Source organism: Mauremys mutica, chromosome 5, assembly GCF_020497125.1.
Source record: "Mauremys mutica isolate MM-2020 ecotype Southern chromosome 5, ASM2049712v1, whole genome shotgun sequence".
Taxonomy (NCBI): domain Eukaryota; kingdom Metazoa; phylum Chordata; order Testudines; family Geoemydidae; genus Mauremys; species Mauremys mutica.
Window position 1 is genome coordinate 99,822,553 of NC_059076.1, and position 24,587 is coordinate 99,847,139.

General features: G+C 42.0%; 1 protein-coding gene and 1 long non-coding RNA gene across 7 annotated transcripts in view; one reads left to right on the forward strand and one right to left on the reverse strand.

Moving 5' to 3' along the window:
- RBM47 (RNA binding motif protein 47) overlaps positions 1 to 5,398 on the forward strand; it is a 106,221-nt gene extending 100,823 nt beyond the window's left edge. For all 6 annotated transcript variants that reach the window (XM_045018710.1, XM_045018708.1, XM_045018712.1 and 3 more), the window contains exon 5: positions 2,326 to 5,398. In XM_045018710.1, coding sequence (XP_044874645.1) covers positions 2,326 to 2,580 — 255 coding nt within the window. In that variant the 3' untranslated portion in view covers positions 2,581 to 5,398. The remainder of the gene's footprint in view (positions 1 to 2,325) is intronic.
- The window catches only part of LOC123371289, a 165,421-nt gene extending 141,584 nt beyond the window's left edge, over positions 1 to 23,837 (reverse strand). The window contains exons 1-4 of the long non-coding RNA XR_006579749.1: positions 23,761 to 23,837; positions 20,187 to 20,310; positions 15,201 to 15,350; positions 13,348 to 13,501 (exon numbers count right to left, since the gene is read on the reverse strand). This is a non-coding gene — a long non-coding RNA (uncharacterized LOC123371289). The remainder of the gene's footprint in view (positions 1 to 13,347; positions 13,502 to 15,200; positions 15,351 to 20,186; positions 20,311 to 23,760) is intronic.
- Between the last annotated feature and the right edge of the window lie 750 nt (positions 23,838 to 24,587).

Below are 24,587 nucleotides of genomic sequence, written 5' to 3' on the forward strand. Positions count from 1 at the left end.
TGATAATTACCCTTTCCTATCTCACTAGAGTATTGTGAGAATAAATTCTGTAATGTTTCTAAAGCACTTTGGGATCCTCTAATGGAAGGTGCTACAGCAGTGCAATGTGTAATTGCAACAATTAAGAAGATCTTTGCAAATAGTATAAAGCTCTTAAGTCTGACATAGGATGAGAGAATTCATGTTCAACAGAACAAAATGCAGCTAAGGCACTTTCAGCACTTATTTTGGGGAGTCTTTAGGTCAGCAAGTGGAAACTGGACATACATAACTAAAAAAAAACACAACAATTTTGCCATTTTATGCATGTGGGACTAGACACAACCCCAGATCCCTTCTCAGCTTGAGGTGTTTTGTTTTGTTTTTTACTGCTCTAGCCACACCAACCTTCACATGCCATTATCATAGGCACTAGTAAGAAGAAATACATAGCTCACGCTTTGAAGCCTGCTAGCATCATTCCTATAACTCAAGTATCAGAGGGGTAGCCGTGTTAGTCTGGTTCTGTAGAAGCAGCAAAGAATCCTGTGGCACCTTATAGACTAACAGACGTTTTGCAGCATGAGCTTCCACGAAAGCTCATGCTGCAAAACGTCTGTTAGTCTATAAGGTGCCACAGGATTCTTTGCTATTCCTATAACTGATTGGATAGTCTCTATTGACAGTGCTGAAGTGCTTCCCTAAAAGGCTGTTGGTGTTGCCTCTGTAGCAGTGCCAGTCCAGTCAGGGAGCAAGAAACCAGGATGGGAATCCATCCTGAAACCCTCTCATGGGAAAGCCACCATCAAGCTATGGCATTGGCTGGATCTGTAAAGGTTTATTTTGATATGACATATTGACTTTTTTTTGTAGTTCCATTCCATTTATTATGTTAATAGTGAAAAAAAATGACACTCTGAGGCTACTACAGCTCCAGAATTATTCTGTGTAATTACATTGTGACAGACTCTTTTTATTATTCCTTATTTGTCCTGCAGCCCCCGTCCTGGGCCAGGAGCTGTACAAACACAAAACAAAAAGACTCCCTGCCCCCAAAGAGCTTACAATCTAAGTAAACTTGTTGCCATATCACTGATCTGCAAAGCTCTTTGGAAACAAGTCGTGAGATTTCAGAAGGTGAACAGGGACAAGGGGAGGTATTAATAGTACTTTGCACTTCAGTAGCACCTTCTATACAAGAATCTCAGATGTTTCACAAGCATGAATGAATTTAGCCCCACAACAAGCAATGGGTTAGGAAAAGTATTATTACACCCATCTTACAGAATTGAGGCCCAGTGGCCTGTCCTGTATCACAGCTAGGAATAGAGCCCAGGACCTTGATTTGCCCCTATGGGCGCTGAGAGAACTGACACCTCCTACACCAGCAAGGGCAGTGGAACCAGAGTGGGGAATGTACCCTTAGGTGAAGGAAGGCAGTGGTACCACCGCTGCCTCCAGCAGAGGAAAGCAGTTTCAGCTTAACTTAGGAGTTCCACAGAAGCCTACTAGCGAAAACTACCTGGGAGATATCTGTTCATGTAGGATGCACTAGGTATTTTACAGACATCCGAGAAGGGACAGTCCTTTCCCTGAAGTGCTCAAGGAAAGACAGAAATGTAGACAGAGTTTAGGGAGTTCTGTCTTTTTGTATACAAGTCAGCTAGATTCACTATGGGCCATGTGGCAGAAATGAATCTTTAAGAGGGATGTATATATGGATGGGGAGGTTGAACCATGCATAAGGGCCATGTGGAAGAAGGCACTTAAGTGACCATGTGGGCAGCTGAAAATGAGCAGACAAGGCTGGGAACACTGGTGGAACAGATTTGGTGAGGGGCAACACGAAGTTTGACAAGAGAGGATAAATGGGAAGGAGCAGTAATACGTTAAATTTAAACTTCTTGTCTCTGCCTTCAGAAATCTGTAATAGTAGCTGAGGAGCCAGAGAGAGTCAAAGACAAAAGTGACATCACCCTTGTGCTCTAGCTCCCGCCCTCCACAGTTGGCCCTGCCCTGCCCTGGCCTGTGCTTGCTAGTTCCAGGTCCCCTGGAAGAGCCGGTGATGCACATGGCTTCACTGGCTTGCCTTCCTCCCATCAGCCATGATGTGCTGTCTCTACCCTTACAGGCCCACAGCCTTGGTCTTGCCAGCAGAATCAAATCCACAGTCTCCTAACTCCCACTCCTATGCCTTCACCACAAGATCATCCTTCCTTAACTTTAAAGGGTTCACGTCAGTTTTTTATTGTGTGAAATAATTATACTCAACTTGGTAGATCAGATTGCTAGTGACTGGATAAAGTCTGTGAGTTGGAACGTTAAATGCCAATTTTTTGTCCCCAGGGTCGCCCCATAACTCCAGTGTACACCATGGCTCCAAATATTCAGAGAATTCCTGCTGCAGGGATTTATGGTGCAAGTTATGTTCCGTTTGCAGCTCCTGCTGCAACAACAGCAACTATAGCCACACTACAGAAGAACGCAGCAGCAGCTGCAGCAGCAGCAGCAGCTTATGGAGGATATGCCGGCTATATACCTCAGGCATTTCCTACTGCAACAATCCAGGTTCCAATACATGATGTCTACCAGACATACTGAGACTATCAAACAGTGGGGGGCGAGGGGTGGGGGGCGGGAAGGGAGGGACAAACACTGAAGGAACACTTTACTATTTATGAAGAAAGAACCTATTGCAAAAGAATATGTTTGGACTCTAAACTGAAAAAAACCTGAAAGTGAAGAATGTTATCAAATATTATGTATGAAATATTTTATATATGTGACGTTTTCACTAATTTTGTAGGATATTTTAAAAATTTAACATACTTGTATTCATACATTTCTAAGTGACCTACATGCATTAAGCCCATTGCCTATACACATTTATACACAGTAGTGGGATTGCATAGGGGGTTTTTTGGTTGGGTTTTTTTTTTTTAAGCAAATTGTATTTTCAATATATTTGTGGTATGAAGGTTATTTTTTAGTAACTTCTGCACTCCAGAGAATTCTATTTTGTAGTGCCTTTAATAATATATCAACTATATATATATTAAAAAAAAGTACATCTGAGCAGCTAGGAAATGTATAAACAATATATTTTGAAGAATATTTTCAATATTTAAAGAATACATACAATAGATTTTTGTTTGTTTTTGTTTAAAACAACAAGTATCTTATTTAAAAAGTTATACTGGAAAGTGCAATTTGAAAATGAGCGAGACCTCTGCATTTTGTGCTGGCATTAGTACAGTTTGTTTATCACTATCAAAAATCACAGGCAACAAATATCTATTTAAAAAAAACAATCTCATAAAACAAACCTCTTTAAAGCATGATTACGTGAATCGTTTTAGATAAAGAAGAGGCTGCTGTGTTTTCCATAACATCTGGCTTTTATATTTATTGAAGTCACTTCTAGTTCAGTCTCTGAGCACTGCTCAGAGTATCTAATATTTCATGAGAGGTATCTTGACTTAGATCTTCTTCCAGTATAAAACCTAGTTTCTTTTTAAATGCTCTTTTTATTTTATTCTTTTGAAGTGTAAGTAGTAGTGACAGAGAATGTATGATATCTTAGACAGGGCCAAATGGGCTTTTGTCAGCAGGAAGTACTGCATTATTTACCTGTAGCTTCATCATGTTTCATGCAAAATTTCTAAGGTACTAGGGGTGTTAGTGATATTGTTCTTAATAAAATGGGGCTAGCCTTCTTCCCATTCTCTCTTTCACGCCTAATTCCTATTAGCGATAACTGGAGTTATGCATGCACATCAGGGAAGGAAGAGACTATACCCCTATGAATTTAAGAAATAGAGTTTGTAAATATCTTCTAATATACATTTTTAAAGTCATTTTATGTTGCTAATTTACATGGTATGTGGTTTGTCACAAAACAAAACAAAACAACATTTTATTTCAATGTTATTAAAAAGTTTGTTTTATTAAGTAGTAAGTATATTATTGCAGTGTTTTGTGGCCTGTTTAAAGGCTTTTATTTAGTGATGCAGTGAATGTAAAATACAGTAAAATGTCAAAGGAATAGCTCACTCACTTTATGAAGTGCATCAGCTTTGCCAAGACAACTCTAATGAAGTGTGGTGTGCAATAGGGTAGTGAATAAACAATTTTGCTTTCTTTTTTAATATAAGAATCAACTGTAGGTCCATACAATAAAGGTATCTTTTACCCACTAACAACAATTTCAGACCATATCTAACTAAAATAAGTGACCACCTAATATGCATTTTCTCAACTTAAGTTGGGCCACTGTTTTTTACTCAGCAACACTCGGTTATATTTAATGCTATTTAACTATTATCAAAAGTACTGTGAGGAAGTTAACCATTAAATCAGACTCTGCCCCCAATGCTCCTTCCCAGGAGAGTTTTATCACATTCCAGCCTTTCCAAAAACGCACCTAGACCTTAGGCCCAATCCAACTGCAGTGTTATCCACGGGCTTGATTGCATGGAATGGGCAGCCTTCAAAACCAATCTCTCCTGGGAATTGGTGGGGAATAGAAGCCCAGCCCAGAGGAAGTGGGAAATGGTTCCCACCTCTCCTGCCTTTGGCTAAGTCATCTCAGACCGAGCAGTGGCCACAGGTAAGACCCAACATGAGTAAATGCCACTTCATGCAGCTTCAATACCTGACTGGATTGCTGCATAGAAACCCATTAGGTCAGCAGAGCATAATACAATGGAATGTGGGTTGATACTCTGCTTCACCCCATCCCAGCCCCTCCACCAAAACCTTGGCAAGTTCCAGCAGTGGAGAGATGGTGGGAGGGCTAATGTTGAAGCCATCACTTCCCTGCCCCCATTTCTGTGCCTACCAAGAGGAATCCACCCAAATTCAAGTCTCCTCTGCTTGCAGAAGCAGAGGGCGTGATCCATTCCAAGGTATTTATTTTAAACAGCAACTAGAGTTCTTACTGTATTTTACATATTCCTGTATATTATGTGCAACAAAAATAAAGATGGAGATGATATCCTAACATGGCAGACACCAAGATACTTTAAAAACAAATGGCCTTGATGACTGGGGTCTGTGCTAGAAGCTCCAATGGCAAGATTGGGCCCAAAAGTTGGTAGTACAGTCAGTTAGGTATCTCTGAGCCCCGCACCTGTGGTCTGTCTTTATACTTGTTTTTTCCACCATTTCATGTACACTACTGAGGTAAGTTTATGACTTGAAATGTGAACATTTTTAGGTTAAGAACAAACTATATTAAGAAATATATATGTATATATAAATATATACATATATTAGTGTGCCTCATTTTCGGAAGTGCTAGTATTTTGGGTGTTTTACTATATCTCTGTTCTTTGTATTGTTTAAAACTTCTGAGTTTATTTAGTTCTTGCTCCATTTATGGTACGTTCCTAGGATGTAGTAAATAAAGCATTCTTTAAAAACTGATATTGTTACTTCATTTTAAAATGCTGCTTGCCGGGTTTAGTCACAGAGAAAAAGCTGTTGCATGTGATACATTCTGTCCAATTATTTGCAACAGAAGTGGGGCAAATGTGTGAACTGAGTAGAATTTGTGGTTAAAGTAAAGCAAATTGAAAGAGGAGGCTCTTGCCACACGGCCGGAGTTGGGAGAGCACTCTCTAGATTTTTAGCAGCACCAGACAAGGAGGAACACTTGGACAAGGAGGAGCATACACTGTTTTTAGTAGAGAAAGGGGAGATGTGCTGCTCTACTTCCCTCCCTTACTTTAATCCCTGAGCAGAACATACCAACTATGGATCCCAATCCAACTCCCGCTGAAGGTAATGGGAGTCTTTCCACTGATATCAATGGGACTTGGATCAGGCCATATAATTTTTCACTTCTTGGTTAAATTCTTTCTCTGGACACAGATGGAGCTGAGTTTGGTGTCTGACTTTCATTTCCATTTATCCACAACACAAAACTACCACATAGTTTTGCAATAGCAGGGATGTTGCAGGGCAGCACTAAAAGTGAAATATATTGGCAGACTAGCATAAGGAATCTTACATATTGCATATTGCATTTACTACGCCTGTCGCAGTTCAGGGCTATAAGTTGTTCATTTGTTTTTTTCATTTGCACTAAATTTGTGCACGGACATTTAAAGAAAAAAAATACTGATCTTTCATATATTTGTCCCTTCTCTGCATGTCTTCTCAATATATATAGTTTCCTTTCTAAAAGTTAATTTCAATGGCTATAAAAGTCTGTCTGGCAGCCCTTCAGGCCAAAGCCTTCCTCAAAGCAGGCAGTAGCAATATGATATTCTCCTCACAGTCTCAGAACCCCCAAATACACCTCTACCCCGATATAACGCTGTCCTCGGGAGCCAAAAAATCTTACCGCGTTATAGGTGAAACCGTGTTATATCGAACTTGCTTTGATCTGCCAGAGTGCGCAGCCTGCTTTACCGTGTTATATCTGAATTCGTATTATATCGGGTCACGTTATAGCGGGGTAGAGGTGTACTTTTAAGTGTCAGATGATAGTTAAGACTCTGTGCCAATTCAGTTTTTGCCTTACTCCCTTTGTAATGTAGACACCTGTGTAGGAACTGGACTGAAGCCAACAACTCATTTCACATAAGCTACCAAACAGCCATGGACCTGAATGACATTTGAATCAGAACTACAGATGAATGACTCCATGGTCTCTTATCTATCCCAAGGGTTCTCAGCCTTTTTCTTTCTGAGGCTCCCACAACATGCTATAAAAGTTCCATGGCCCACCTGTGCCATAATTGTTTTTCTGCATATCCAGATAATTAAAAACCAGGGCCCGCATTAGGGGGTAATCAGGGCAATTGCCCAAGGCCCCACACCATAGGGGGCCCTGTAAAACTAAGTTGCTCGGGTTTTGGCTTTCAGGCCCAGGTGGCGGGTCTTTGGCTTTCAGCCCTGGGCCCCAGCAAGACTAATGCCAGCTCTGCTCTCTGGTTTATTTTGGCAGACCCCCTCAAACCTGCTTGCAGCCCTCCAGGGGGCCCCCAGATTGCTGGTTGAGAACAGCTGATCTATCCCTCTGCGTCTTATAGTTGAAGAAGGTTCTGTGCGGCTTTTCTGTCACAGTGAAGCATGCACTACTGAAACCCAGGGTAGCCTTGCTATCCTAGAGTGTTTCAGTTCTGTATGTGTCAGTCTTCAAGCAGGGTCCCCCCTTAAACAGAATGTGCTAATTTTGCCTATATCTGTTTGGGTTTCTGCATAGACTTTTAGAGAGTCTCTGTCTTCTTTTTCCCTCTTGGTGTGTGCGTGTGCATGCACATTCATCTGTGGCCAAATTTACTGAAGATACCAAAATTGGAGGAAAAGCAAATACAGGGGGAACGGAACCAAACTGCAAAGCGACCTGGAGCGATTAGAGCACTGAGAGCTGCAGGCAACCAGGGAAGGATTAGTACTAATAAATATGAAGTCCAACATCAAAGGAGAAGGACATCAACTGCATAAATACGTCACATACAGTTACATCCATCATGAGAAAGCAAATGTTTTTACAACTCACCTGTCCCTTAGCATGATGGAATAATGGCTGAGAACCTTTGCTCACATACCCTGGTGATCAAAAAATAGTCCAAAAATAGTCTTGAATACAAACTGTTGGAGGAACCCTCCAGTAGGTTTCTTTAGCCATAGCTGTAGTAGGAATTTTTTCCTAAAAATTCTCACTGCCGTTAACACCAGCTCAGCTGCACCTGTACAGGGGCACTAACCATTGCACACCAACATTAGCAACCCTGGCAGGTCAAGTCTAGACGATCCACCTGCTCCAGCAGTCATTTTCTTAGCAGGTCAATTAAGCCTGTTCACAGCATGACTAATCAATATGATGCTGAAAACAGGTTTCAGAGCCAGAGAGCCATCCACATTGTAGATTAACAGATTATAAAACCAGTGATCTAGTGTGACCTCCTCCATAATGAAAGCCACAGAGCTGCCCTGAATTAATTCTTGTTTGAACTAGAGCATATCTTTCGGAAAAACATCCAATCTTGATTTTAAAATTGCCAATGATGGAAAATCTACCCCAACCCTTGGGCAATTGTTCCAACAGATAATTAACCTTACAGTTAAAAATTACATGCTATTTCTCTGAATTTGTCTAGCTTCAACTTCCAGCCATTGGATTTTTTGATACTTTCTCTGGTAAATTAAAGAGCCCTCTTATCAAATTTCTGTTCCCCATCTAGGTACTTATAGATTGTGATCAAGTCATCACTTAACCTTCTCTTTGTTAAACCATTCAAAGAGCGCAATCTGTGTCTATTTCTCAAGGAGCTCAATAGAGTATGTTTTCCAATCCTTTAATCATTCTCGTGGCTCTTCTCTGAACCCGCTCCAATTTATCAACAGCCTGCTTGAATTGCGGACTCCAGAACTGGACACAGCATTCCAGTAGTGAGCACACCAGTAGTGAGCACAAATACAGAGGTTTAACCTCTTTTAGTCCTAGGGCTTCCAATGTTGCTAACACACTAGCTGCCAGACCAGATCACACCAAAAATCCAAATGAGGGCTTCCTGGGTTTAGCAGAGGGCCCTATCCTGTGAACTGCTGAATGCCCTCAGCTCCCATTGCCTTCAGCTGGAGTTGGGGATGCACATCACTTCACTCAGGTCAGAGACAGCTAGCCCAACTACTGCATGTTAAGGGAGCAGGGAGGCACAAGCAGAATTTTGCCCTAGCTGTTCTGAGTGAGATTTGGGAGTAATTGTGACCTTGGCATGTGCACATTCCATAGGTGAGGTTCATTTTTGATGTCTCCAATTAGTGCACTGACTCCACCACAATTGGTGTCCCACCTACATTTATACTGAAGGATAAATAAAAGACACCCAAGCTCCTGACTTGTGTTTGCAAAGAGAAGCTGTGCTAAGACTTACAACACAGTTTTCTGTTAACTATAAAATCAAGCACTCGTCCCAGGGAGATGAACAGTTGTTTTACTGTAAAGAGTGACATTCAGGCTCTAATGGAATATTCCCTTAACTTCTTTGCATCAGATCCTTTTTAATTATTAAAATAAAACTGCAAACCATACATTTTATAAGCATTCTGATCTTTTAAAATAGAAACATTTACAGGAGTTTCTTGTTTCGCTAGCTTGCTGGCGTCTTTTCCCAGTTTTGTAAGCTCTTAATTAATGATTAACCTATCATAAGGTTCAACTATGCCTGAGTCATGCTGAGGATATTAACATAAAAAGTGCCACTGAAACAGTTGTGTTTGTAAGATGACCTTGCTGAACTAGGCTTGGTTCAAAAAACTACATTGGGTTCCTGGTTGCTGAGCCAATTAAAGCCTCTGCCAAGTTGATTTTATTTCTTTTTGAATACTTCTATCTTGAAAATAATTTTTTTCAAAGTTTTTCTACTAGTTATAATAGTCAATTGATTTTTAATATACCTTATTATTTTCCTGACACAAACAGCACACAAAAAATATAGCCATACTACAATTAACAGGAATACAGATTAATCAGAAAGTCAAATGGAGTAACACCATTTCTGCATTGCAACACGTTATCTATATAGTATTACCAGAAAAAAATACACACAAAATATGTTAGGCCATACGCAAAAAGGTATAGCAGAGAGTGTGTTCACTGATGTGAATCTAAAAACCAGAAGTCAGATTTTATGAGCTAGTGAATGAATTTTCCAGTCTATGCTGAATTCTCATTGAGAGGATTTAAGGAATAAATCATAACCTGCCACGTAAAAAGAGTGACCAAGTGGGGACATGGGAAGCTGAAAGTTAGAAAACATCCTGGGTTTGGCTACAGAGGTCCCACTCCCTAAGGCAAGTGTGTGCTGCCCCACACATTCCAAATTCTACATATGAAATCATATAGTTCTTCGGGCATCTGTGGTGGACAGAGGAATCCAGGCTGAGGCCCAGTGTCCCACCTGATTTCCTTGGCCCCCCTGAAACCAACCAGGCCTTGGGGAGGGGAAGGGAAGAGAGAAGATGACATTATGGAGCAGAAATCTATGTAAATTAAGGTTGACAGGGCCATGTCTTACCCAGAAAAAAACAACAACCTATGGTTTTATAGATGGATGATACTACAGAAAGCAGCTGTTCCTTGGCTCTGTCCCTCCCTGCTCAGTAATTCTTCCCCCCTCAAAACCACAGAGCCCATCAGGTGTTAACTGTGAAGTTTAGAGTGACCACTAGGGGGCACACAGCAAAGAGGTAAGAGTCAGTGATGAGCTGCCAAAAACTTAACAACCAGTTCCCTATAAAAAGTTCTGATTTATGGGATGTGCCACAGTATGTATTTTTTGTATCTTTCTCCATAAGAAGTGGCAATGCATTGAGTCATTGGGAGTCATACTTAACAATAAAAAATACGTCCCTATTTTCCCGGACGATGATTTAAGAACCAAAAAGCCTGACATGTCCGGGAAAATACGGATGTATGTTAACCCTACCTAAAGTTCTTTTTTAAAAAGATGGGCCTGAACTAGAAATGAGCTCCGTTTCACATGTGTGTCCCTGTCACTCCCTGGGGGTGTGCTAGGGTGCCCAGATGTCCCGATTTTATAGGGACAGTCCCAATTTCTGGGTCTTTTTCTTATATAGGCTCCTGTTACCCCCCACCCCTGTCCCGATTTTTCACACTTGCTGTCTGGTCACTCTAGGGTGTGCACATGTGTGGGTCCCAGCTGCTCCCTGCCCCCCCTCATTAAAGCAGGTGTGCAGGGTTACTACCCTAGGAACTGCAGGGCACCAGTGGACGTGGGACTGGCTTCAGACAGAGGTGTGGGGCAGGGCTAGCTGGAGGCAGGGGGTGCGGGGCTGGCTGCAGGCAGGGCAGGGGGTGCGGAGCTGGCTGGAGACAGGGAGTGTGGGGCTGGCTGGCTTCAGGCAGGACTGCAGGGGGGTGCAGCAGGGGCTGGCTGGAGACAGGAGTGTGGGGCTGGCTCGCTTCGGGCAAAGGGGTGCGGCAGGGGTTGGCTGGAGACAGGAGTGTGGGGCTGGCTGGCTTCAGGCAGGGGGGTGTGGCAGGGGTTGGCTGGAGACAGGGCAGGGGGTATGGCAGGAGCTGGCTGCGGGCAGGGGCTGGCTGCGGGCAGGGCAGGGGCTGGCTGGAGACAGAGGCTGGCTGTGGGCTGAGTGGCGAGTACCCACGGGGAGAGTGGCTCAGAGCAGCCTGAGCAGCAGGACAAAGCCCAGGCCCAGCAGAGCAGCTGGCAGGGGCAGCTCCAGGCACCAGCACAGCAAGCGCGTGCCTGGCGGCAAGCCGGGGCAGGGCAGCATGTCGGTCGTCATGAGGGCGGCAGTCAGGGAGCCTTCGGCGGCGTTTCTGCAGGAGGTCCGCCAGTCCCACAGCCTCAGCGGGAATTCGGCGGTGGGTACACTGAAGGCGCGGGACCAGTAGATCACTCGCAGAACTGCCGCTGAATCTGCGTGACCGGCAGACCTCCCAAAGAAATGCTGCCGAAGGCTCCCTGACTGCCGTGCTTGGGGTGGGAAAAAACATAGAGCCGCCCCTGGCAGCTGGGGACCCACCAGACAGCAGCGGGAGCCCCAGGGCCAGGGGAGCAGCAGCAGCAAAAGGGCCCGTACCCAGAGCCAGGCGGCGGCCTACATGGCTCCTGCAATGCAGCACCCCCGGCGGCCACATGAGGAATTACATCACTTCCCGGCTGGAGCCTATCAAAGCCGCACCGCCCTCTCACAGGGAAGCAGGTTAACAACTGGTTCTAAAACTGCTTCAAAATTTAACAACCGGTTCACGTGAACCGGTGTGAACTGGCTCCAGCTCACCGCTGGTAAGAGTATGTGTAATTGGGAAATAAAACTGTTGCATTCACCCCAACCACTGTGTGCTTGGTTTCTGTAAACTCTACACCCTGAACATGTGGAACTCATGTGGAGGGGCTTCCTGGTGCTCTGAGGGGGATGATACCACATTGGCTGCACTCACCTCCTTCCAACAGAGCTTAAGCCCTGGGGTGGGCTGTTACACTCTTTCCATAGCAAAAATCTGAAGACCCTTCATGGAATATTGCAGGGATGACCTCTCTTTGGATGTGAATGCAGGCTAACTGTAATAATCATTGATCAAGATCACAAATAAAGGAAATATTAAAAATTGAATGTTTAAGTTTTTGCTGATGTTTTAACTGTAGGACTATTATAATACAAAATACTTTCTCTGACCCTTCAATGAACTAGAATGGGTTTCCATGCCTTTCACCCAAAGGCCAGGACTGGAGTAACTTGTTATTCTAGAACATGAAGAACAGAAGGACCAGTCCTGCAGGCTATAGTCTTTAATCAAGAAGCACAACTTTTTAAAGATGAGTAGTCAAATCCTAAAGCTTTATCAAGAAGTCTTCTATGAACTGCAAAGTGATGGACAAATTCTTCAAATGTACACAACACAGTGATATGCCACTGACATTTTAACAAGGGGCTCCATCATAAAAATGCCTGATCAGCAATACATGTGACAATATGAGACAATACATGTGACATTTCCTGGATACCATGCTCTCCCCCCAATACATAAACATCAACTTCACCCCTCAAGCCACCACATTTCTCCTCCCCAGCATCTCATGGAAGTGTCTCTAGTTAGCTCCCCATACCTAGCAGTTGATCATGAGAACAGCAATGGCAGACAGGTGACCTGCAGATGCCATGGTGACAGGCAGGCCCAGATTAACCAATGTGCACTCAGTGCACTTGCACAGGGTCCCCATCTCCGGGGAGCTGGAGGGGACCCTTGACCACGGAGAGAAAAACAAAAAGAAATCTGTGAGGTGCTGCAACCCCATGTGCCAGATTGCAAAGCCACTCACTCAAATTTAGCCCAGCCACCCCTCAGTTATGACAGAGAGGTGGCCAGGACAAACCTGAGTAGCATGGGGCTATGTGATGGGCGCAAACATAGTTGGGTGGCTGGGACCAGGCACGAGAGTGGGTGAGTGGCCAGGAAGGTCCTGGGGGTGGTGGGTGAGGGGTTGGGGGCAAGTGGGGGATATTGGGAGCCAGGATATTGGGGTGAGTGGGAGATGTTGTGAGTTATGTCAATGGGGATGAGGTGCTGGGGACTGTGGTGAGCAAGATATATGTCAGGGCTATTGGGAGGTGTGGGAGTGTCAGGATGTGTGGGGTGGGAGTAGCATTTGATGGGCTGTGTGTGGATAAGGAGGGGGCATTCTGGGGTCTGTGTGGGATGGGATATGTATGGGGGGCCCAATTTCCATAGTGCACAGGGCCCCAAAAGTCTTTAATCTGCCAGTGCCAGGGTTGTTGTCCTGAGGCCTCTGGCAGTGGAGTGGCTGCTCATGTGGAGAGTAGAGCCCCTATGGTGGTCATTGGGATGATTGGTTAGAGAAGAGGTACCTTTGTGTTCCTGACTTGGGCAGGACTCCCTCACTACTGGAGCTCTCCTCACTGGTTCCTGTGGGGAGTAGGTCCACCCAGGCTGTGATGGGGCGAGCTGGGTTCTGGGCTTCCTCCCAATACTGGCTCTTCAAATACAGGGCTGGACCTGGAACTGAGCAGGAACCAATGATGAGAGAGATGAACAGCAGCTGTGGTGGGAACTCCCATTCAGCACCACACAAATTTGGCCCCGCCTCCTTGTCTCTCCTCTCCTGCTGCTGCAGCAGCCAGTGCTCTGTAGTGTGGGGGTAGGGACTAACTGGTGCATTCCCCTACATGCTCCTAGCAGGAATGGTGGGAGATATGCAGGTCTGGTGACTACCTTGTATCATCTGCTATGCCTGTGCCCACTAGTCCCTCAACCTGCAGGCCAGCAGCTACCTGACTACATACCGACCAGCTCAGTAACAGCCTTAGAGGGGACTGAAAACATTATCAGGCTGTGCTGGTCTTAGCTTAGCCCATGATATTTCACTCTCCAAGTGGCTTCATGTAATTATTGAGGAGGAGGGTAGACAGAACTGATCTTTGTAGGATCTCACAAATGAGATCCCTTCAGAAAGAGCAACTACGCATAACCATTCTCTGGATCCTGTGGGAGAGAAATAAACTGAGCTACTTTAGTGATGTTCTGTCTACTCAGTCTGGATAGAAGTCATATCCTCGTGCTCCAAAATGATGACTGATCTATAAGAGAATTTCTGTTAGCTGTTAGGAATATATTGCATAGGACTTACATTACAGAAATTCTGATTCTTTCCGGTAGGTGGCAGTGGTGTAAATACACATATGAAAATGTTTCAAATGTAAACAGCCACGTTTTTATTATTACTAAGTCAAATATTAAAACAGGATGGAGACTGTTTAAAAAAATCTGATATTGGGATCCTGTATGTGTGCTGGGCAGTGGCACTAGTTACCAAAATGGCTGCTGCTGCCACCACTAATGGGCTCAAAAATACTAATTGTAATTACAAATCTTAATTCTCTAATGTGCTTCACTGTTTACTCATATGAGGCTTAAATGGAACGTAAGGGAGGCATAGGCTTCATGCTGGTATGCAGGGGTGAATTGAATGAATGAATGTTTCCTGTCTTTCAAACTTTTAGAGTTAGGCTGAGCAGGCTAGGTCCATGCAGTGTGTCCTGAAAGCTACCTTTTTCCACTCCCTCCCCCTTTTATTTGGATGTATGTCCACTCCCAAAAAATAATGGGTAACATATTCATATACTATTTCAACTATAGATAGGTTTGAACCATGAGCTTCAGCAGCAATAGAATCAGGGTTTTGGTTCAAGTGCAATGGATTTCAGTGTGCTCCTCTTCCTGGGATGTGAGACAGATTTTGTGCAGCTGCTGCAAGCTATTCTTTTGAAATTGTTTGTGTGAACTGTACTCTTTGGAACTGTCAATAAAGGGAACATTTTAAAATAGTGCAAGTTTTCTCTGAAGAGTTCTTGCAAGAAATAGTAAACTGCTAATAACCTAACAGCACAACCCTGTCAGAAAAAAAAGTATTTTAACACATTAATTGGTAATTCTGTTCTCCAGAAATTTTTATCTTGCTAAACCACCAATTGTCTCAGTAACTGTGTACATTCCTATGCCCTTTCATGCCCAACAGTCCCTCAACATTATGCTTCACCTATTATCTGAACAGAGTATGGATCACAGACTGGGAGCCAAATTTCTGAGCTCTAATTCCAGCTCTGCCACTGACTTGCTGTGTGACCTCGGGTAAGTAGTTTCACATTTCTGTGCCAGTTTCTCCATCTGTAGTATGATAATATGTAATAGGGATAATACCCACCTATCTCACCCAGGTGTGGTGAGGTGCCTGAAACCACTCGAAGGGCTTGATTCTCTAAAATGCTGAGCACCTGCAGCTTCTGTTGGGTTCACTGGTGGCTGTGGATGCCCATAACCTCTTGATTTGAGTCTTGGAACTATAGAGAACTATCTAAAAATTAAGTATGACAGAGATGGTGATGCTGTAGAATCTGATTCGGATCAGGGTTTGATCCCACACATAATTGATCTCACATCAACTTCCCTGGCACCGCTACAAGTTTATACTGTGATCTGAATATAATCCATATGGTGTATATGGAATATCTGCAATATTGCCCACACAGTGTTCACAGAGAAGAAAGCGTAGCAAAGCTCATGATGAAATTGCATGATATGCCACATCTACCCTTAATTAAAGACTTGTTTAATCCATCACATGGTGATCTGCCCTCTCATCGCCTGTTGTGGATAAGTTTACTGGGTGAGGGATTTACGGTAGAGGATGCATGGTCCGCAGAGTAAGTGACAAATAATTACCTTGTCTCAGACCCCACTCAATGTCAACCTGAGTTTGATTTACCATGAAGACCATGGAGTCTTCTGAACCAGTTTTGTATCGGACATGGAATTTGTGTTGCAGCAGAATTTCAGTGGTGTTTTAAAGACAGTCCACTATGTTCATGTGGGCAGCCACAAACCACAACACACAACTTCCTGGAGGTCTTCGTGCCTTGAACATGGTTGTGGCTTGGCTTGACCAGATTGCATATGCCAAATAAATAGTGTATATGGTAGTCTGAAACAGCCATCAGACTATTATGCAATTAATCAGGTGCATGAAACTTGTTCTGCATATGCCCTTTCAGCTTTTATCTATATGAGTAATATTTTTTCGCATATTTGCTTATTTGAGGTTGGCCCTTGGACAGCAGAGTGGTTTTAAAGGATTATGTTTGACAAGGATAGGTGCTGTATTCAACTTTTTATTATTATAATTAATTTAAATCCACCCCATGAGAAAGCAAACTTTCTTGTTACTCTATTATGTCCTTGCAGTTGGTATACACAGGAGAGAGAATACGAAATGTACAGCCATTGGTGCATCGCTCACCTTAAACTAGTTTTTCCACATTTTGCAAGCAATTCTGACCATGTGATCTGTGTGGCAAGATAAACTGAGACATATAATCCTTTTTTACACAAGGAGGTGAATGGTATGCCATTGTGGTGGTGATTAAATTACAGTTTGTCCAAAAGAAAAAAAAGTTTAGGCTAGGAAAACCCACCATTTGATAACCGAATTTTGTTTCTCCAGCTCAAAAACTCTCTCGTGGCAATCCTGATAATTTTACTTCAGCCTCGGCATTTAGGATGTCAGTAATGTAAATCTCACTTAGGATGAGGATTATACTATTTACTTTTGCAAGGAAGATATTATTAACAATTTTCTGGAAGTGTAGCTTGTTGATCCACTGCTTGTGTTAAAGCAACAGTCATTACATACATGGAACTAAGAGTAAGACGAGGCTATTCAGATACCATGTTGCTCTTGGAAGCAATGACACGTCCTTATCTTAAGAACGCCCTAGTTTTTCAAAGGAAATGTTGGTGCCAATGGACAGAGAAGTAGTATATTGTATTGTGATGGGTTACGCACTGCATCTGAGATGTTGCCACAAGGGAGAGAACAGATCTGATAGTAGCAAAGGCTAGCAGCATCTGCTCACTATACAAGAAAGTCAAAATATACCAACAGAAGAGGAAGACTTGCAAGAAACTTGGCAATGTCTGCCCATGATCATACAGCTTATCTCAAATTAGTCCTTAATGCCCATAAGGTATGTGTAGATGCTTTGTAATCATATGCTACCACACATAATTAAAAGGAACAACAGAAATCTGCAAGGATTTTAGTGACAATCAGCAGCAATTTCCTTAAAAGTCTGATGGGGTTAGCTAGCATTCAAGGAATTTCCAGGGAGATTTTCTGCTTTCTATCCTCTTTGGCTGTATTCTTATATTTTAATATATGCTATCATTGTAAGATGCATTATATTAGTAAGGCTGTGAATGGCCTTTTGCTACAGCCCAGTCAATTAAGGATCAAAGGGAGCTACCACAAACTAACAACTGACACTGAAAAGTGTGTTTTTAAAGAAATTGCAGTCTTGCCCTGAAGCCCATTGAAGTCAATGGAAAGCCTCCCATTGACTTCATAAGAACATAAGAACGGCCGTACCGGGTCAGACCAAAGGTCCATCTAGCCCAGTATCTGTCTACTGACAGTGGCCAATGCCAGGTGCCCCAGAGGGAGTGAACCTAACAGGCAATGATCAAGTGATCTTTCTCCTGCCATCCATCTCCATCCTCTGATGAACAGAGGCTAGGGACACCATTCTTACCCATCCTGGCTAATAGCCATTTATGGATTTAGCCACCATGAATTTATATCCAGTTCCCTTTTAAACATTGTTATAGTCCTAGCCTTCACAACCTCCTCAGGTAAGGAGTTCCACAAGTTGACTGTGCGCTGCATGAAGAAGAACTTCCTTTTATTTGTTTTAAACCTGCTGCCTATTAATTTCATTTGGTGACCCCTAGTTCTTGTATTATGGGAATAAGTAAATAACTTTTCCTTATCCACTTTCTCAACATCACTCATGATTTTAAATACCTCTATCATATCCCCCCCCTTAGTCTTCTCTTTTCCAAGCTGAAGAGTCCTAGCCTCTTTAATCTTTCCTCGTATGGGTCCTTCTCCAAACCCCTAATCATTTTAGTTGCCCTTTTCTGAACCTTTTCTAGTGCTAGAATATCTTTTTTGAGATGAGGAAACCACATCTGTACACAGTATTCGAGATGTGGGCATACCATGGATTTATATAAGGGCAATACTATATTCTCCGTCTTGTTTTCTATCCCCTTTTTAATGATTCCTAACATCCTGTTTGCTTTTTTGACCGCCTCTGCACACTGCGTGGACATCTTCAGAGAACTGTCCACCATGACTCCAAGATCTTTTTCCTGACTCGTTGTAGCTAAATTAGCCCCCATCATATTGTATGTATAGTTGGGGTTATTTTTTCCAATATGCGTTACTTTACATTTATCCACATTAAATTTCATTTGCCATTTTGTTGCCCAATCACTTAGTTTTGTGAGATCTTTTTGAAGTTCTTCACTATCTGCTTTGGTCTTAACTATCTTGAGCAGTTTAGTATCATCTGCAAACTTTGCCACCTCACTGTTTACCCCTTTCTCCAGATCATTTATGAGTAAATTGAATAGGATTGGTCCTAGGACTGACCCTTGGGGAACACCACTAGTTACCCCTCTCCATTCTGAGAATTTACCATTAATTCCTACTCTTTGTTCCCTGTCTTTTAACCAGTTCTCAATCCATGAAAGGACCTTCTCTTTTATCCCATGACAGCTTAATTTACGTAAGAGCCTTTGGTGAGGGACCTTGTCAAAGGGTTTCTGGAAATCTAAGTACACTATGTCCACCGGATCCCCCTTGTCCACATGTTTGTTGACCCCTTCAAAGAACTCTAATAGATTAGTAAGACATGATTTCCCTTTACAGAAACCATGTTGACTACTGCTCAACAGTTTATGTTTTTCTATGTGTCTGACAATTTTATTCTTAACTATTGTTTCAACTAATTTGCCCAGTACCGACGTTAGACTTATCGGTCTGTAATTGCCGGGATCACCTCTAGAGCCCTTTTTAAATATTGGCATTACATTAGCTAACTTCCAGTCATTGGGTACCGAAGCCGATTTAAAGGACAGGTTACAAACCTTAGTTAATAGTGCCGCAACTTCACATTTGAGTTCTTTCAGAACTCTTGGGTGAATGCCATCTGGTCCCGGTGACTTGTTAATGTTGAGTTTATCAATTAATTCCAAAACCTCCTCTAGTGACACTTCAATCTGTGACCGTTCCTCAGTTTTGTCACCTACAAAAGCCAGCTCAGGTTTGGGAATCTCCCTAACATCCTCAGCCATGAAGACTGAAGCAAAGAATCCATTTAGTAGGCTTTGGATCAAGCCCTAAAACACTGTCAACTTTGTAACCCTGTAGAACCACAGCTTCAGCTCAATATCCTGACAGCCACATTTTATTTGCCACATGGTGACTAGCACTTGGCTAATCCACAAAGGGGAGAGGGCATGCAGAAAACTGGAAAGCATGCAGCACCCTCACTAGTGGGCATGCTCCCCAGAAGCCCTGGGTGGCATTGTGTCCCAGAGTCCACCCCAACTTGGACCCATCTGTTAAAAGCACAATCATCATTATGGATGTCAGTATTTTTGTAAGAATGAAACTGAAATATGGAGGAGGAGAGTGGGAAGCTGGGTGTTGATGAGTGACATCAAACCTAATTGTGGGGGATGGGGAGATTCTTACGTTTAGAATTTTAAAATGTCACTTATTGCAACCAGCATATCCTTTCTGCACTAGCACTGCCTCTCTGTCCCAGTTAATAAGAAAGTCCAACAGCTTATGTTATAGAGGAGGTCAGACTAGATGATCACAATGGCCCTTTATGGTTTTATAATCTATGAATCAATACATTTGGCCTAAGAACTGGTTTAACTAACTGGTTTAACTACAGCTTTGTCATGCCAATTCATTCTACTCCTACTACTTCCTTTCCAAAGACAGTTTCTGGGCAAAGACAGGGCTCATATATGCTGCCAGAACCCCAGGTGCATTCCCTCTGTGTCTGATCCATCAGCCTTCATTCACGTCTTCTTCTAATTCTTTCCTGGCATTTGCACAATCGCACCACACCATTTTATAAATGAATAGAAAAGACACTGGTGTCCTCTGTAAAGCCTGCTCAATAAGGGTGAGTCACAGTAATGTCATTGCCACCTCTCCCTCATGCGAGGGAAGCATGTGAAAGTTCTGGTACATTCTTCCTTTTCCAGCATGAGTTCCTAGCAGTGTGTGAAAGGTTTGCTTCCTGGCTCCTCATCTGCCCAGTTAACTCACCTGGTGTTGAGACACCACAGCACGTTTTAGCAGCTTCCCAACACCTCACAGGACTGTGTTCTTACTTTTTCTTTTTCTTTTTGAATGATGATCTTTGTACCATTTGCAGAGGTTTTCATATCATCTATAATCAACATAGAAGATTCTCTCTATTAAGGAATATGACTCTGAGTAACTTTAAAAAATGTTAATCCATATTCAAAAAAGTGATTCTTTGCCTCTCTCATCCTTCTGGGGGTGCAGACCAATTAAAAGTCTCTGGATGAAGATAAAAAGGAAAAATAATCAGGATAATGTTATGATGGGGCTCTACTATAGACCACCATGGTTAGGAGGAGGCAGTAGATGAAACATTTCTAAAACAAATAACAGAAATATCCAAACACAAGAACTGGTAGTAATGCAGGACTTTAACTACCCTGACATCTGTTGGAAAAGTAATATGGAAAACACAAAAAATGTCCAGTAAGTTCTTGTATTGGGAACAACTTTGTTTCAGAGGTGGAGGAAGTAACTGGGGGACAGCCATTTTAGATTTGATTCTGAAGAATTGGTTGAGAATCTGAAGGTGGAAGGCAACATGGATGAAAGTGATCATGAAATGATAGACAATGATTCTACGGAAAGAAAGGAGTGAGAGCAGCAGAATAAGGACAATAGACTTTTAAAAAAAAGCAGAATTTAACAGACTCAGAGAACTAGTAGGTAAGATCCCATGGGAAGACAAGCTAAGGGGAAAAGGAGTTCAAGAGAGCTGGCAGTTTCTCAAAGAGACAATATTAAAGGTGCAATATCAAATTATCCCAATGCAAGGGAAAAATAGGAAGAATAGTAACAGGTCAATATAGCTGTACCAAGAATTCTTTAATGACCTGGAAATCAAAAAGGAATTCTACAAAAAGTGGAAGCATGAACAAAAATGCTAAGAATGAGTACAGTAGAGTTGCACAAGCATGTAAGGACAATACCTAAGCTAAGGCTCAAAATGAGTTACACCTAGCAAAGGACATAAATGAAAACAAGAAAAGGTTCTATAAATACATTAGGAGCAAGACAAAGATGAAGCTACTTAACCCTGTTGTTAGAGGCGGCCTGCAGGTTTATTTTAATTAATTAGCTTGACAGTGGGAAGGGGCCATCAAGAGGGGTAATTCTGATAGCCACAGATGTCACAGGTCTTGTCCCCAGCAAGCCCTCCCTTTGCCTGGTTTTTAATAATGGTTGAAGAGAAAGGAATACAAAGGACACTAAGAAAAAAATCTAAATGAAAGCTTCTGTTTTAATGAAACCAGAAAGAAATAATAAGGTGAAGGCAGAGTGGAAAAAACAGCAAGATGATCATTTTGTAAACAAAAGAAACAAAAGGCAGCTCTGTGTAAGCAATTATTTCACTCCAGAAATCCAAGAACCATGGAACAAAGTTATAGAACTGCTGCCCAAGTGTCTTTGGAAGAGGAATTTAGTGTAATTGGGATAATTTGAACTTTGCTTAAATCAAGCAGATAATGACGGGGCTCCTAAAAGACAAAGATAGAGTTTACATTAAGATGAGAATTTGAGGGCTGGAGTAAAACATAAATCAGTGAGGAGAAACTATTAGGGGCCAGAGTGTGAGAATATCCATGAGTGCACACAAATGTGTAACAGTGTGTGGAAAATATATATCTGCATGTGCAAAATGGGCACCTGGGCATGAAACAGGTAGTACCTGTACAAGTACCAATTTGCACACACATGTTCCCACTGAGCGTAAGAGAGTTTAGGATTTGGAGAGACCCAGGGGGAACTGGTCCTAAGTTGTTGTCATATTTTAGTTATTTGTATGTTCCCACAGCACTGAACAGGCACATTTTAAACCATTAACATAAGATACTTCTTTTGTTTGCACACTTACAACTCTGGGCTCTAACTATTTAAAATATAGCCTATGTGCAAATAAGAAATGAAATATATGTACTAAATCTATAGTAATACAGCAGAAGGTTTAACCTGCATCAACATTCGTTTAAATCAGAAATAAGCACTAATGTGTCTCTCCACTTTAGTGGTGGGAGCTATGCAGAAGAACTAGACACTGTGAACAGTGAATGGGATGACAGCAGTACAACTACAGAGAAAAAAACAATGTTGCTGGATATACAAGGCTGTTTCCTTCCTGACTCTGTGGAGTACTAAATAAGATTTGAGGTGATCCACTACATTTCAATCCTAGATATGCGCGATGCAAGACAAATAAAATAAAAGCTGTTGATGAACATTAAAGGGATCTGCTGATCAGAAGACATAGATTAGAACCAGCTAACAGAATTAGAAGAGGATAAAGAAAGGAGATTTTAAGAAAACGAACTTTGGAAAGTTGGCAACTATGAAAGGAGTCTCATTTTTTCAATAAAATGATAGAATCAAAGTAACAGTAACTAGACACTAATACATTCAAACAAATGTGTAAGGAACAGTGAAAAGAATGAACAGATCCCATTACAAAATGATAAGGAGCTAACACATGATGGGGGGTGGGCAGATCATTGTATCAAAGTGAAGCTTAAGCATGTTTCTGCCACAGAATAATTCTGACACTTCTAGTGAAACTGAATTCCACAGAAGACAGACACATAAAATTGTAGAATCATAAAAATGCAGGGCTGGAAGGGACCTCGAGAAGTCATCAAGTCTAGCCCCCTCTACTGTGACAGGACCAAGTAAATCTAGACGATCCCTGACTGATGTTTGTCCAACATATTTTTAAAAACCTCCAATGATGGGGATTCTACATCCTTCCTTGGCAGTCTATTCGAGTGCTTAACTACCCTTATAATAAGAAAGCTTTTCTACAATCTAACTTAAATTTCCCTTGCTGCAGTTTTTGCCCATTACTTCTTGTCCTACCTTCAGTGGACATATGAACAATTGATCACCATCTTCTTTGTAACAACCCTTAACATATTTGGGCTGTTGTCAGGTCCCCACTCAATCTTCTTTTTTTCAAGATTAAACATGCCCAGTTTTTTTAACTTGCCTCATAAGTCAGGTTTCTTAAACCTTTTATCATGTTTTTGCTCTCTTCTGGACTGTCTCCAATTTGTCCACATCTTTCCTAAAGTGTGGTGCCCAGAATTGGACACAGTACTCCAGCTGAGGCCTCACCAGTGCTGAGCAAAGCAAGACAGTTACCAGACCTCAATTTCTTACATATGACACTCCTATTAAATACACCCCAGAATATTTTCCTTTTCCACAACTGCATCATATTGTTGACTTGTATTCATTTTGTGATTCTCTATAACTCCCAGCTCCTTTTCAGTTATTCCCCATTTTGTAATAGTTTAATTTAATTTTTCCTTCAGAAGTGTAGGACTTTGCACTTGTCTTTACCGAATTCATCTTGCTGATATCAGACCAATTCTTAATTTGGCAAGGTCATTTTGAATTTTAATTCTGTCATCCAAAGTGCTTGCCTCCACACCCAGCTTGGTATCATCTGGAAATTTTATAAGCATTCTTTCCACTCATTATCCAAGTCATTAAAGAAAATATGCTAGCACACAGTGTAGCACTGAATTGTTAGCGCACTAACCACTTAGTTCCTCCTAGTCCCTCCTTCAATTCTCACTCCTGGAGTCTAACAGGTTGTAACTGCCAACATTCTTCCTCACTTGAACACATTGTGATGCATGTTATCTTGGAAGTTTGTGCAATCAGACTAGAGCAGGGGTTCTCAAACTGAGGGTTGTGACCCCTCAGAGGATCGCAAGGCTATTACATGGGGGTCACCAGCTATCAGCCTCCACCCTAAACCGCACTTCACCTCCAGCATTTATAATAGTGTTAAATATAAAAAATGTGTTTTTAATTTATAAGGGAGGGTCACACACTCATAGGTTTGCTGTGTGAAAGGGGTCACCAATACAAAAGTTTGATAACCACTGGACTAGAGTATATTTATCTATAACCACCATGACTGTTTGTTGTATATGCCTTGTTTTCGGTTGGAAATTCCCAATATAAAAAATTGTGTCATCTGTATATGGCTGCTGTTCTGTTCCAATTACAGTATATAAATTTTTAGCAGCAAAGATGCTACTCTCCCCAATTAAGTCTCCTAGGTGAGCCATTACTATAGACTAGTTTGATATACAAAACCAGTTTGCAAACTCTATCCTTACTACTAATAGAGATGATAGAACAAAAGAAAATTCAACACTACATTCAAAAATAGCCCATTGTTTATGTTTTGACAGACTCACGATATCCTGAAAAATTTACAGAATTAAGATAAACTTTATTAAGATAAAGTGTATTAAATTAGGGTTAATATTTTGGGGGTACATTGTATTAAAAATGCAATTGTGTATGTGTTGTTGTGGCATTGCGCGTACCTTCTTTAGTATGAACTTCCTCTAT